This window comes from Mesoplodon bidens, assembly GCF_964165515.1.
Source record: "Mesoplodon bidens genome assembly, chromosome: 4".
NCBI classification, from domain to species: domain Eukaryota; kingdom Metazoa; phylum Chordata; class Mammalia; order Artiodactyla; family Ziphiidae; genus Mesoplodon; species Mesoplodon bidens.
The window spans coordinates 160,591,902-160,608,251 of NC_138160.1; the positions used below are offsets into that span (position 1 = coordinate 160,591,902).

The window sequence follows — 16,350 nt, forward strand, 5'->3', positions numbered from 1 at the left end:
TGTGGCCTCTCCCGTTGCAGAGCACAGGCTCCGGACACGCAGGCTCAGCGGCCATGGCTCATGGGCCCAGCTGCTCAGCGGCATGTGGGATCTTCCCGGACCAGGGCACGAACGCGCGTTCCCCTGCATCAGCAGGCAGACTCTCAACCACTGCGCCACCAGGGAAGCCCATGGCAGTTTTTAATAATGTGAAATATACACTTAGCATACAACCCAGAAATTCCATTCTGGTATGTAACTCAAGAGAAATATCTGTCCACAGAAAGACTTGTACATGAATGTTCATAGTAGCATTATTCAAAACAACCAAATAATGGAAACAACCCAAATGTTATCAGTTGGTGAACATATTAACAAATGTGGTAATCCATACCATAGAATAATACTCAGCAATAGAAAGATAAAAACTAACTGTTTCACAAAACGTGGATAAATCTCAAAGGCATTATGCTAAACGAAAGAAGTCAGACACAAAGGACTACGGGTTATATGATTTCACTTATATGAAATTCTGGAAAAGGCAAACTACAGTGAGAGAAAGTAGATAGTGGTTCCTTGGGGCTGGGACTAGGGGAAAGGGATTGATTAGAAGGGGTCAGGAGGGAGCTTTGTGCGGTGATGAAGATGTTCTGTATCTTGGTGGTGGTGGTTCATGACTGTGTATATATGTTTGTAAGGACTCATTGAAATGCTCACTTAAAATCAGTAATTTTTACTGTGTGTAAATTACACTTTAAGCTGATTTTAAAAACTATATCAAAATATGAAAAAGGGCATTTTCTCTCTTGTAGGTAATAGTTATAAAATAATCTTTCAGTTTGGGTAAATAATCTTTCCCCATTTGTAGGATGATCATCTCAAAAGCACATACATTAAGAGACCACAATCAAGTCTTTCCTCTGAAAACAATGTTCTCCATGATACTTACCAAGAGTACTGAGTCCCTCTGAGATAGATGTGAGAACATATAGGAGTACAGGAGGCTCTAAGTTGGTGATGAAGCTCAGGTGGTCCTGGGTGAGACATTCCAGGAGTGGATAATAAGACTGGCTCAGTTTCCGATATTGCTATAACAGAAATACTAAATGTCAAGCCACAGGGAAGCAAAAGACGTGTCACAGTTCAGTGAAAACTGCCATTTATAATATTAGAAATTGTGACCTTACACATAAATACATAAAATAAACCTAAATATAAATACATGGAACAAATGACATAATGATTCTCAATTCAGTATTTAAAGGGGTTCTAATAAAAGTCTCTTGATCTCAAGAAATCCTAATTTGAAGCTACAGCATACCCTAGTAAGTAATTTCAATTTTGCCTTATGTGGTTAACACTTAAGTGCAACTAAAATCGCTGCAGTATAGAAGACTGAATGATTTTTCTGGGCTGGAATATTGTAACACTGAACAGTGCTTAATAGTGGCTAGGCAACCTTTTTTTTTTTAACACAAAGAAATTTGCTGTTATAATAGCATTTGGCATCATAGTCTGCTATATTTACACAATGCCAACCCATCTAATTAAATCATAACTCGGTAAATGGCTTAATATTTACCATATACAACAGGCAAAGGATAAGTGCATGAGAAAGATACCTGAAAAACCTCAAATGAAACCCAAACCAGTATCAAAGAAGCACAACACTTATAAGAGAAATAAACCATATCGATATTTATTAAAGTGAGATTGACTATTTCCACAAGAATCACATGGAGTGCTTGTTAAAGATGCAGTTTTCTGATTCCCAATTCAGACTTACAAAATGAAAACCTCTGGAACGAGGTCCTGAAATGTGCATTTAAAAAATGTACACTAAGGGAGTCCTATGCACCCTCAATTTTGAGATTACTGAGTTAGAGGTTTGCTTGTCTACTAGAAAAAAGAATAGAGAAATTCCTGGAACCATATCAGGTTTTTTTGGTGGGCCTCAACTGTAGCGAAGAGTTCCCTCCATGAGGAGGCTGTAACACATGGCTGATCTGGCTCAAGTTTCCACTTTGTAATTTCTGTTGTACAGGCAGCCTTCAATGAACATTCCATTCTACTTCAAAGAGGCTTGACAACTTTGGCTTGAGATGTGGTTTTTTTTGTTTTTAGTTTTTTTTGGCCATGCCGCACAGCTTGTGGGATCTCAGTTCCCCGACCAGGGATTGAACCTGGGTCCCTGGCAGTGAAATTGCAGAGTCTAACCACTGGACTGCCAGAGAATTCCGGAGATGTGGTTTTATGAAGACTAGCTTAGAAAGGTGGAAGAGGGTACCTCTAGTGCATTAGAATGTCAAAGGAGCATTTCTCATACAGGCTGACTAATGAAGGCCCCCAGATCTTACTTGTAACCTTGGGCTGGGAGCAGGTGGGAAAGCCTAAACTAAGCCTGAGCATGAATTTGGCTGTGTTACTGAAGTAATTATTGCAACCACATTGGGCATATATTAGCTTTTGTGTAATCAGGCTGAGATATTTTTAAAAAATCTGATAATGACTCAGGCTCAGTTCAGTGGAGGAGCCTGGAAATTTGAATTCCAACAAGCACCCCAGGTGAGTCTGATGGGCCTCAAAGTTTGAAAACAACTGACATAAATCACAGAGACTAGACGGTACCGTAGAAAAGAGACCTAGAGATCACTTTGTTTAATTTACTCATTTTAAAGGTGAGGAAATTGAAGCCTGGAGAAATAGAGAAGGTGATTTATTCAAGGTAAATGACCAGCAAGTGGCAGAGTTGAGACTACATACCAGGCCGCTCAACTTCCAGTTTAGCACTCTGTCCACCACACCTGAATTTTAATGGAAAGCAAGGCCAAACAGCAAGGGGAGTACACAGAGTAGAAATGAAGGAAGGAGAAGATCCTATAGTCATTCTGCATTTTCTGCTCCAGGAAACACAGACCTTCTCTGAATTATGAGTATAGTTGTAAGCAATTAGTTGAAATTGCTAATTACATTTTCTCTAGACACAGAACCTGGAACACCTGAGATGACCAATTTATCAGAAGATGGTAGCTGCAGTTTTCAAAACTGCACATTTAATTATATAAATACAGCCACTATAGTTATTCAAATCCTGTAAGTTAAATCAAGAAGCTGTCCTAAAACATAAGATGATCTGGTGCTATTCTAACTCCTTGGGCTTCATTATAACAATTACAACCCTGTGGTGGTGTTACTTCACGTTTCATACAAAGACTCCCATGACGCACGACTGCTTACTAGCAAGTCACTGTGGGACACTGACAGCAGCATTTTGACAAAGGCCTGGAGTACATTGTCAAAATGGTTGTCCCCATACAACTTGAAGACGCCAAAGCTGACATAATTTCCACACAAGGCAGATTTGAGAGCTGAATAGCAGATGGAGATGCCCTTGAGTTTCATTGGATAAATCTGATCTTTTGAGAGGCTCCCAAGGGACAGGATCTGATTACCTGTTTTAGGGTAAAAGCAGAATGAGAAAGTGACATAAGTAGATGTAATTCAAAGCAGTTATGAGGCACATTATTCAACATTTTCACTTTACTGCTATTGTTCACTTCCCCCTACCATTGTTCCAAGAATTACATCATCCATATAATGAAAAATATAAATACATAAGGCAGTTTACCTGGGAAGTACAAATGGCCCAAGGAAAATCAATCAAGGGGTACTGGAAAAGTTTGATATTTTTATCTGGATGGTGATTAAATGATTATATATGTAGATGCACAAAAATTCATTGAGTTGTACTCCTAAGATTAGTTCACTTTATGTACTTTAATATATAATATGTTATCTCTTCTTCAATAAGAAGTTAAAAAAAGTAGGAGTAAATAACAAACTAAGTCAAGAGGAAAAGATAACTTAGAGATATAAGTTACTCTGAATTGTGGGATGAATTTTCAACCTTTTCACATGCACTTGATATTGAGTTACTTCACTCTTAGGAGCCTCACAGGTTTGGTACATGAGTTAAATGAAATAAGACACAAGAAATTCTTGGCACAGTGCACCATAAATGTTACTTTCTTTTTCCCCTTAGACATTTTTTCAGAAGATCTAAAGAGACGATTGTTTAAAAACCGTACTTAAATTCTATGTCTGACCATCAAAAGATGAAGAAATGTTTATATAATCACCTTACAGTTTTTTATAGTTCGCATTTACAACTAACAGTTTCTCTTTCTGAAATGTGTGCTAGTAAGCTATGTTACCAGGCAATACCTAAGAATGCTTTGTAAAAAATTATAAAGTCATACATGTTTCTTAGCTCTGCTTTTTCCTGTTCAAGTGAGTACTGCTTCTAAAATGGAAACTAAATTCAATTTACAAAATTTAGAGGCATATTGTTGTGGTTTTGTACTGTGTCTATTGGGCTAAATAAGAATTAAGTTTCCCAGAACTCATTTCCCTGTACGGTTGTGGGCTAGAATTGAGCAAAACAGAAATCTATATGAGATTTAGAAGGTGGAACTGAAGTAGCAGCCATGACTTTCTGAAGGTTGTTGTGATTAGAGGTGTGAGAAAAAGATGTAGAAATACCACCGGGTTTTAGTTTCTCCTTGTTCTTTCCTGCTCTGTGTCTAGAACTACAAGCCCTGTTGACCAACGACCCCAAGCCTACCACCAAGTGCTTGGCAGCACACGTACAGAGCAGGAGCTGTGCAGAGGCAACAGTCTTCCATTGCTTCTTTACCACTACACAAGTCCCCCCCTCTCACCCCACGTCCTTTCAGGGTCCCACCCCAGCAGCTGGATGTCTCTAGCTTTTAGCTTTCCCTGCAAGCTCAAACTTGTCCATCCACGCCATTATTTCAGGAGGGCCTATTAATGATTTTTCTCCTGAACTTCCAACTCTCCCCCTTGGACCTATTTTCCCATCTTCACCCAAGATTGTACAAGGTCTAATTCCTAAAATAAATTCCCTGTTCCATCAGTGTCACAGTGTTTGTTTTCCCCTGTTTTTCTTTTTTCTTTTCTTTTGCGGTACGTGGGCCTCTCACTGTTATGGCCTCTCCCGTTACAGAGCACAGGCTCCAGACGCGCAGGCCCAGCGGCCATGGCTCACGGGCCCAGCCGCTCTGCAGCATGTGGGATCCTCCCGGACCGGGGCACGAACCTGTGTCCCCTGCATCGGCAGGCGGACTCTCAACCACTGCGCCACCAGGGAAGCCCTAAATCTTTTATATTTAAATTCATACCCCCACCCCGGTGATCTTATCTAGTTTTGCAGCTTTAAATGCCATCTAAGAGTTAACGACTCCCATATTTGTTTCTCTAGACCAGAGCTCTTCCAATCCTCAGACTTGTATATCCAACTCCGTATTCAACACCTCCACTTGAATGTCTAATCAACACCTCAAGCTCAACACAACCAAAATGGAACTTTTGAGTCCCCCTCACACCATTCTCAGCCTTTTCCATCTCAGTTAATGGTAACTTCATCCTTCCAGTTGTTTATGCCAAAATCCCTTGATTACATTTTCTCTCTCATACCATATATCCAATCCATCAAGAAATTTGATTTACCTTCAAGATATATCCAGAATCTAACCACTTCTCACTACTCCCACTGTTATCACCTTGGTCAAAGCCAATAGCAAATCATGTCAGCCCTCTGCTCAAAACATTCTAAAGTCCTTCTCCTTCACTTGGAGTTAAAGTCAAAGTCCTGATAATCTTCACAGGATATGACGTTACATGACATGGCTTTGGTTATTACTCTCTTTTGTTCACTCTGTTCCAGCAACCAGTGTCCTTGCTGTTCTTCAGACATGCCAGATACACTCTGGCCTTAGGACCCTAAAACTTGGTGTTCCTTCAGCCTGGAATACTTTTCCCCAAGATATCTGCATGATTAACTCCCTTTTTTACTGCAAGTCTTTGCTCAAATGTCATTTTCTCAATGAGGCCTACCTTGATCACTTTACTTAATAATGCAACATGTTTCCCAATCCCTGGTACTTCTTTTTTTTTTTTTTTTTTTTTTTTTTTAATTTTATTTATTTATTTGGCCATGCGGCATGTGGGATCTTAGTTCCCCCACCAGGGATCGAACCCGCGCCCCCTGCATTGGAAGCAAGGAGTCTTAACCACTGGGCCACCAGGGAAGTCCCTCCCTGGTACTTCTAATGCTCCCATCTTAATTTGCTTTCTTTCTTTTTTTTTTTTCCCCATAGCACTTATTACCTTCTGACATACAAAATAATTTCTTTTTCAGTTTTGCTCACTGATATATCCAGAGTCTAGAACAGCACCTGCTGCTCTCAATATATATATTTGTTGAATATATATATTCAACAATGAATATAGTGAAGCTCACAAAGCTGAATGTACAGTGTATGTACTTGCTGCAATAGTGTATGATAGTGAAAATTACATGTTTATAAAAATTACATTTATCAAAAGGTGAAGAATTAAATAAATTATAGTATACCCATAAAATGGAATGCTTTACATCTATTTTAAAAGATATGATAGAGGGCTTCCCTAGTGGCGCAGTGGTTAAGAACCCACCTGCCAATGCAGGGGACACAGGTTCGAGACCTGGTCCGGGAAGATCCCACATGCCGCGGAGCAACTAAGCCTGCAAGCCACAGCTACTGAAGCCCGCACACCTAGAGCCTGTGCTCTGCAACAAGAGAAGCCACCGCAATGAGAAGCCTGCGCACCACAACGAAGAGTAGCCCCTGCTCACTGCAACTAGAGAAAGCCCGCGCGCAGCAACGAAGACCCGATGCAGCCAAAAATAAAATAAAATAAAAAAATTAAAAAAAAAAGATATGATAGAAAAAAATTATGAAAAACCAAAGGAAAAAAAGAGATATGGTAGATTTAGATATGTATTAATATAAAGTGATGGCCATGATATAAGTAAAAAATAGCAAATTACAGATTAGCAAGTATATTATAATACCACTTTTGGAATAATATATGTATATGCACACATAAAAAAGTATGAATGAGCACACACTAAACTGTTAATGACGGTTATCTTTGAGTGATGAGATAATCAGGAATTTTCACTTTCTACTTTCTCCAGCAATTCTGAAATCCTTCAGTTTACTGATAGACCATGCTAATGTTTTATATTTATATGATTTTGTAAAAGCTATTGCCTGCTTGAAATGCCCTCCTCAAATTTCCAGGCCCTATTCTTATTTCCTTCTCTGGCTCCTCAGTTTTGAGTTAGAAACTTCTGGGCTCCCATAGCACTCTGTATGCTTCTTAAGCATAAAAGTGAGCACAACACATTATAATTCTTTATTTACTTGTCTGAGTCCACTGCTGGACTCCACTAAGGGAAGAATCAGTAAGATTCTTTTTTGTGTGTCTTATTTCTCTTCCTATCCCTTGTAACTCTCAAACACATAGTAAATGCTCAATAAACATTAGCTGTATGGATGAAAGAATCTACTGAACTCTAAGCCACTTGTTTGGAGATCACGCTTACTTATTTACCAGCTTGTTTAGCAGTTTTTGCTTGTGTGCAGAAGTGGCCAAGTCCAGCACGTGTGGATTCATTGTGAAATGTATTCCTCAAGGCCTGGGATCCTCAAGGTGTTGATCATTCCATCGCCTTAAGAAGATTTTTGTGAGCTTACTCTACTACTTTGTTGTCCTATGTCCCCGACCACGTTTCTGATACAACTCTATGTCCCTGACCACGTTTCTGATACAATCTAAGGTTATGTCCATGGTTCCTGGATGGTCTGTTTTCCGGAACTGTTATTTCCTGATAACATTTTATTAAGCCTCTAGTTCAAGTCCAACACATTGTTCAGCTATCTTTTTTTTTTTTTTTTTTTTTTGCGGTACGCGGGTCTCTCACTGCTGTGGCCTCTCCCATTGCGGAACACAGGCTCCGGACGCGCTGGCTCAGCGGCCATGGCTCACAGGCCTAGCTGCTCCGCGGCATGTGGGATCTTCCCGGACCGGGGCACGAACCCAGGTCCCCTGCATCGGCAGGCGGACTCTCAACCACTGCACCACCAGGGAAGCCCTGTTCAGCTATCTGTTTGTAATCATTTAAACATAAATAGAAATCATAATCCTTCATTCTTACAATGCTTCTAATAGTATCAATACATACCAGTAATTTTCAAGCTCTTTTATTAAAAAAAATCTTTAAGCAGGTGACCCCTATTACAAATAAATCTAGTGCAACTATATATAGCTGGGTGGTTCTGGTCAAAGTGGCAGTAGGGTCCCCTCCTCCCCCCTCTCTGGAGAGGCTCTGTGGTACTCTCACAGATCTCTAGGGCTCTGAAAAACCCAGTTGGAAAACCACTGGTTTGTTTTCTAGGTCACAGTAAATAACAGTGGCTTGTATATCAGTTTACAAATTCAATTTAAGCATATTATTAGATCATACCTTCAATGCACCTGGAGCATATACTGCTCAAAAGAACCCTGATGTAAATTCTTATGTACAGTGAATAATTATAGTTGTTCTATCCACTATTAAAGTTTAGATTTTTCACACACTGAGCTTTCTTTAAATCAGGTACCTAAAGAAGGAATAAAAGCAGCTCCATTTTTGCCAGTCTTATAAAAACAACCACTATTTCTCCCTTCTGCGCACTCTTTAACCAACAGATGTCACTAAAGATACCATTACCCAGAGGCAAAGGGAAGAAAAGATTAGACAAATGGAAATTGAGCATAAAAAACACCCAGTTCTTAAAACTGAGAAGTAGGTTTCCAAAGTAATAACATTTATTACACTGCATGCAACATTTTAACCAAAAATTTAAGAAAGAAATTTCTTTTATTAAGTTGCTCAGGCTGAACGGATCATAGCACTAAATTTTGAAATACATGTTCTTGAAGCAATTTAAAACTCATTAGAAATAATAGGCTTGGGCTAGTAGAAAATGTGGTAAAATCTAATCCTCATCCAAATGTTACCTGGGCTGCACAAACAGGAAATTGTTTTGTGCTACTGTGGCTAACCTCGTTGCTGACCCTGAGCTGTAACGGCGGGAGCAGCTGAGAGCTGAGGCAAAATTAAAAACTTACATCAAAGTATATCATGACAGAATGTAGATAAATAAAACAGCATATCAAAAGTATTATTTTCCTGCCAGTCTCATTGAGTAGCGAGGTGGAGGTATTCCATAAAATATATAACGGGTCAGGCGCATGTGGAAATGAGTTCTTCCCTCTCTGATCTGCCCCAATCATCGATAACACAAATACTGCCCACGACAGGTGAGCAGAGAAGGAACCCAGTGAGGATGGGAACAGAGGGATCAGAGAATGTTCTGGCCCCTTTCTTCCAGGGGCTCTCCCTTCCTTCACCTTGGCTTACCACAGAAATAAATAATGTTGGCTCTTCTGTACCCTCCTAGTCATCCTTTTCCTCATCTTCTAGACTCCTGGATGGCAACCACAGGATCTCCCTTCAGTGAGCGCATTACAATCTCCAGAGGTAAAAGCATGGGTAATAAAACATTACACAGATAAAGACAGACAAAATCAGCTTGGCTGATTGAGGCCAGCATGTGGAATCAGTGAAGGCTGAAAAAGATTTTTCTATTATTCTATGTAAAGTGCATGTGTCAAAGTCACTGGTGACCAAGTTCAAGGACATTTTTCCATTGAGCCTTCATTTTCCTTAAGTTTTAGGATAGAAATCACCATACTTAAAGAACAGTACTTCATCAAAAATACCCAACTTTGTGTGGCAACTCTCAAGTGGCAGAAAGGAACATGGAAAGACTACTGTCTGAAGTTATACAGACTTTGAATGAAATTCCAATTTGACTATTTGCTAACTATGTAATATTTGGCAAATCTTTAACTCCTATGAGCTTCAATTTCTTCATAACAGTAATCACAGTAGCTAAGTGATCTAAGGGCTTTCCATGCACTATGTAATTGAATCCTCATAACCACCCTATGAAGTAGGTATTATTTTCTCTGTTTAACAAGAAAGTGAAGCAAGAGAGGCTTAGCAACTTAACCAAGGCCAAGTGACTAGTGAGTGGCAGATAATAATACTAACCTTAAGGATTCAATGGGCTAATGTATGATTAATGGTCTAGTATAGGAGCAGGCACATAATAGCTGATTAAAAAATGGAAGCAACCATTATTATTAGTCCAAACTAAGGAGAAGAACCTTACCCTAATCTCCTAGTCTTTCTTCAGAGTAAGAAAACTCCTTATTGGCTTTTCTTCTCAAGAATGCTTTGAAGGTTTTCTCTTTCCTTTTTCTTTTTCTTTTTTCTGCTTTTCTCTTTTCTTCCTCTCTTCCTCTGCCTCCTCCTCTTCTTCTTCCTCCAATATAATCCTCACAGTTTTCTTTCTCAACTTGTGCTGCAATGCTTTTGTCTATGTCAAACAACCTGACAGAGGACTGAATAGCTTTTGAAGCCCATAGACTTGGTGTTGTTCTGAGATTCATTTTGGTGTCACTTGCTGGACTTACATTCTGTCCTATACTAGAGATTCAGTGATCCTGGAAGAGGGAGAAGTTGCTGCTCTTATCAGCCCTACTGTAAGAGTGGGTAAGCCTCACTTAGTAAGAGAAACTGGATCCAGAAAAGGGGGAAGGAAAGATACAACTGTGGTTGGTAACAGGAAACTAACATTTGTATAGTTAAAGGTCTATTGACTACTAAGAAATTATTATATGTGCATTGTTTCATAATGGGGAAGTATTTCTTTTTAAAAAGTGAGGAAATAGATGCTTAGCACTTGTTACAGGCAGAAGGAAGCAGGACAGCATGGTCCAAGCAGAAGGCATTCTTGAATAAAAAAGTGATGAAGTCAGTGAACCCCTATCCAAAGGAGGCTGGTTCTGTGAGTGTAAGAGAATGGCTTTGGATCAAAGAAAGGCATATTCACTGAGTACCTAAGCCATGTCACAACCTGTGCCAAGCCCTTTACCCAGAGTAGCTCAATTAACCACCTCTAATCCTAACTAGACAGGTAGGTCAGTAGGTATTCATTATTTCTAATTTTACATATGAGAAAACTAGGCCAAAGAGGTGTAGTGCCTTAGCTGAATGTCATGGAGTTGATATGGGTTGGTACTAGAATTGGTACTCAGATCTTTTAATTGCCAAAATCTATGTTTTTTAAAGATATCATGCTTTTGGAAAAAGCTCCAGTCATATGTCTTTTATGATAAGACACTGAAAGGAATTAGATATACCCTGGAAACACAACAAACTGTACTGAGAATATTTAAAAAGGGGTCTATTTTTACCTTTGGGCGGCAAAGCATTTCTACTTTATATGATTCTAATGTGTCCATTTTCAACAGATGCAAAAGTTGTGGCAATATAGTTGCTGGTACAGATGAAAATAGGAGAGTTTAAGTTTACTGTCTTAAATAGGTGCTTTCTGTAGTTTCTATACACTTATGACCTCAAACTCTAAAAATCAAATGTACAATTAAAACTAAGCATTTTTTTTTTTTTTTGTGGTACGCGGGCCTCTCACCGTTGTGGCTTCTCCCGTTGCGGAGCACAGGCTCCGGACGCGCAGGCTCAGCGGTCATGGCTCACGGGCCCAGCCGCTCCGCGGCATGTGGGATCTTCCCCGACCGGGGCACGAACCCATGTCCCCTGCATCGGCAGGCGGACTCTCAACCACTGCGCCACTAGGGAAGCCCAAAACTAAGCATTTTTAACAGAGGCCTACAGTGCATACAGAACAGAGTCCCAGAATATTTTGAGTTCAAGTAAAAACAATTTAAAAGAACTGTTTTTCTGCTGTTTAAAATAGGTTTTACTTTTTTAAAAGTAATATGCTTTTTAATTTTTTTAAATTGGAGTACAGTTGCTTTACAATGTTGTGTTAGTTTCTGCTGTAGAAAATACCTAGGAATAAACCTACCTAAGGAGACAAAAGACCTGTATGCAGAAAACTATCAGAAAACTATAAGACACCGATGAAAGAAATTAAAGATGATACAAACAGATGGAGAGGTATACCATGTTCTTGGACTGGAAGAATCAACACTGTGAAAATGACTATACTACCCAAAGCAATCTACAGATTCAATGTAATCCCTATCAAACTACCAATGGCATTTTTCACAGAACTAGAACAAAAAAATTTCACTATTTGTATGGAAACATAAAAGACCCTGAATGGCCAAAGCAATCTTGAGAAAGAAAAACGGAGCTGGAGGAATCAGGCTCCCTGACTTCAGACTAACTACAAAGCTACAGTAATCAAGACAGTATGGTACTGGCACAAAAACAGAAATACAGATCAATGGAACAGGATAGAAAGCCCAGAGATAAACCCACGCACCTATGGTCACCTTATCTTTGATAAAGGAGGCAAGAATATAAAATGGAGAAAAGACAGCCTTTTCAATAAGTGGTGCTGGGAAAACTGGACAGCTACATGTAAAAGAATGAAATTAGAACACTCCCTAACACCATACACAAAATAAACTAATACGCTTTTAATGGCTGTTCCTACATACACACACTCACTTAAAGAAGATTTACAAAATTTTGTAAAATCTGTTTCTAGGTACTCCAAAAGAAGTATGAGAATCACAGGCAATTTTTGAGTCCAAACATAGAGCTGGCTGTTGATTTGGGAAGGTAAGACCAGACAGGCAAAAAAGAAGAGGACAAAGGAAAGGAGGACACAGAGAGACATCTCTCAAGAAGAACAATGCAAAGCGTCCAGCCTGTAGTTAGTATTCAGTCAGTGTGTGGCAAACTAACAGAGATTTATTTATTTATTTATTTAACATCTTTATTGGAGTATAATTGCTTTACAATGGTGTGTTAGTTTCTGCTTTATAACAAAGTGAATCAGTTATACATATACATATGTTCCCATATCTCTTCCCTCTTGCGTCTCCCTCCCTCCCACCCTCCCTATCCCACCCCTCTAGGTGGTCACTAAGCACCGAGCTGATCTCCCTGTGCTATGCGGCTGTTTCCCACTACCTATCTATTTTACGTTTAACAGAGGATTCTTATCTGTTGTATCGTATCCTCATTCCCTGGCTACATAAAGGTCTGAGAGAGTTGAGAATCTCATTGATGAAGCTGTCAGAATTGGCAAATATTAGGGTTTATGGTAGTTCTAAGGCTCATTTCTAACTACTAACCACATTTTTTTTACTATAATTGAATAGAACAATCATTACTGTAGAACTCTGATTCTTAGGGTGCAGTGCCCCCCAGATTTCCTACAATAAAATATTTACTGCTCCTTACCAGGATATTTTTCCAAAATTCAGTGCCGGTGACATACTGGTTTAAGCATTCTTTGACCCAATACACTAAACTCCCTGATGTAACTTTTAGCAATTTTCAATATGCTATAACTTTTCAATATTCTATCTATAGTGTGTTCCCTTTGCCTACTGACAGTGCAATTTCATCTAAAAGAAATTCATCAAGTTGGTCAGGCATGATCTGTAGTCAAAGGCATGTTGCTATTTTCTTGATGTCAATATGATAGCTACCTGGCTTTTTGCACCCCTATTACCCACTTCACAAATTCATACAGATATGAAGGTTCAAAAGAACAAAATAACTAACATCTTTCTTTCCTCCAAAGAGATAAAAGTTATATTGCAGAGACAAATATGGAAAAGGATACTCACCATAAGTGCAAATCATTTTACTAGCTTCTCTGAAGAGAAGAATTCCATTAGGAGATGATACATCAAAGTTCAAACGCTGGGATCTAAGAAATACAGCAAAAATTTAGACTATATGTGCAGATAAAAAAAACCAAATATAGGTTTAAAATACCCAGAATTTTCATTTATTAGAAGTAGCAACAGTACAATTATCCCTTTTTTAAAGTGTCATTCCATTAAACAAGTATTGATAAAATGTGTGTGCTAATTCTCTCACTATAAAGATACTAGAACAACAAAATTATTTTCACTTATGTGCTGATTCAAAGAATCCACTTTTTATCTGTCAAAACAATATTCTGACATCCTATATCACAGACCTCTTATACCCCTCTCCTTTCATGCAAAGTGGTTGATAGATAATAATAAAGAAAACCCCAAGTATGTATAAGTTTATATAGTTACTTGGATAGAGATTTACACTTGAGATCTCCTGTAGTGCCTAATACACATCTTTAAAACAAATTATAAAATCACAGGAAATCTAAGTACCTTTAATACTGCTCATATGCATAATGAATCACCTGATACTTCAAGCATATTTCAAACACATTAAATTACATACAGACTATAGTTTCCATTGAACATAGCTCAAGTAAAGAGAAACAAATCCCAGAAGTTCTAAATAAGAACAGTTCTACCTCCCTAGTTCCTAACAGGTTGGGGAACAGTCTGAAAAGAGTAAAAGACTGACATGCCATCCTGACATAATATTTGCTTTTTTTAACATCACTTTGGCTTTAGTTGGCTCCAATATACCTTGTTGCTCTGCTTTTAAGAAATAATGGTATATTTTTAAAAGGATCAGCAAAAATATGAAATAGGTCATAGCAAAGAAACACCAAAAAGCAAAGATATTTGCCAAGGAACAGAATAAATTGCTAGGAATAGAATAAATTGCTACTTCTCTATGCTTTTTCAAAATGCTTCAGAATTAAGTGCAATTATAACTTATTAGAAATACTACTGGAAACATTTGATTGTTGGCATAGAATTCCGATTAAAGAAATGTGTATATATATTTCACATTAGGTTCCAGAGAAATATAGACAAGATAACATTTTCTGGGATTACAAATTTTTACCAGGTAGTTCTTTGGACAACTGTGCTAGATATGAATTATCCACCTATGGCAGATATAAGATACTTTACAATATACAATATAATGATTTTTTCCTTTAGTATTAAATGTTATATCAGTAATATGAACTATTAATTATCTGGCTGAAAAAACTGTAATTTAATAAAAACTAAATTTCTAATATAAACTATATAGCCATCCTTCGTTTAGTATTTAAGGCACCTAGAGAACAGTTTTTTTTTTTTTTTTTTTTTTTTTGCGGTACGCGGGCCTCTCACTGCCGCGGCCTCTCCCGTTGTGGAGCACAGGCTCCGGACACACAGGCTCCGCGGCCATGGCTCGCGGGCCCAGCCGCTGCGCGGCATGTGGGATCCTCTGGGATAGGGGCACGAACCCGTGTCCCCTGCATCGGCAGGCGGACTCTCAACCACTGCGCCACCAGGGAAGCCCGAGAACAGTTTTAAAAAAAACTAACAGCTTTCAAAAGAATACTCACATTTATTTATTTGCCAGGTCTTTTCCCACCTCTTGTTTTAAAAATTTTTAATTATTGCTGTGAAAAACCCAGCACCATAGATCAAATTAGAGTTGCAATCCATACTCCTTCCCTGTCTGGATATCTCCCTTCCAACACGCAATTTACAAAGAGGAACTGATGAAACAGGATGGCTAAGTGATAGGTAATTTGGTGCTAAGCCATATTCATAATGACATTTTAAAGAGGTAAAACTAATTATCTTATTGCAGTTTTTCTCTTTTAGCTACACCTTTGTTAATATTTATATACGAAGAACCTGAACCTCTGCTTGTCTATGCAAATTATAAGGTCACCTAGGCAATTTCTGAGAAGTGTGGTAGTTGCTATTTAAATAAAAATTGTGAGTGCATAAATCATCCACATATGTGCATCTTGGCACAGAGGAAGAAGGAAAACTTAGAAGTCAAGGCAGGGACAATCCCCAGGGCTTCTGAGACAAACTATGAGTCCACGAATTGCTCTGGGACTCAGTTCCCTTATCCATAAAATAAAGCATCTCAACTCAGAGACCTCTAAACTCCTTTCCTGCTCTACAGAACTGCAGTTAAGCAATGAAACAGTTAAAACTGCCCTGGGACTTTCCTGGTGGCACAGTGGTTAAGAATCTCCCTGCCAATGCAGGGGACACGAGTTCGTGCCCTGGTCCGGGACGATCCCACATGCTGCGGAGCAACTAAGCTCGTGCGCCACAACTACTGAGCCTGCGATCTAGAGCCCGCGAGCCACAACTACTGAAGCCCACATACCTAGAGCCCACGGTCTGCAACAAGAGAAGCTAGGGCAATGAGAAGCCCGTGCACCGCAATGAAGGGTAGCCCCCGCTCGCTGCAGCTAGAGAAAGCCCACGCGCAGCAACAAAGACCCAACACAGCCAAAAATAAATAAATAAATAAATTTATAAAGAACACAAAACAAAACCCTACCTTCCGCCATTTTGTGCTTTTGAATCTTTTAAATAACGGTGGCTATAGTCTTCCAATTTTTCTCCCCGTTCCCACAGTCCCCATATACACCTAAGTATACTAAATTCTTTCTCGCCCAAAGTCTCAACCTTATATCTCTAATTCTACTGCCTTCAACTGATCATCTTAAGTTTCGGTTCCTGGGTTCTTGCTAAGCC

General features: G+C 39.0%; 1 protein-coding gene across 3 annotated transcripts in view; it reads right to left on the bottom strand.

Annotated features, from left to right (window-relative positions):
* RANBP17 (RAN binding protein 17) overlaps positions 1 to 16,350 on the bottom strand; it is a 315,037-nt gene that overhangs the window by 40,447 nt on the left and 258,240 nt on the right. For all 3 annotated transcript variants that reach the window (XM_081232575.1, XM_081232574.1, XM_081232576.1), the window contains 3 exons: positions 13,573 to 13,655; positions 3,217 to 3,431; positions 929 to 1,067 (listed from right to left, as the gene is read on the bottom strand). In XM_081232575.1, coding sequence (XP_081088701.1) covers positions 929 to 1,067; positions 3,217 to 3,431; positions 13,573 to 13,655 — 437 coding nt within the window. The remainder of the gene's footprint in view (positions 1 to 928; positions 1,068 to 3,216; positions 3,432 to 13,572; positions 13,656 to 16,350) is intronic.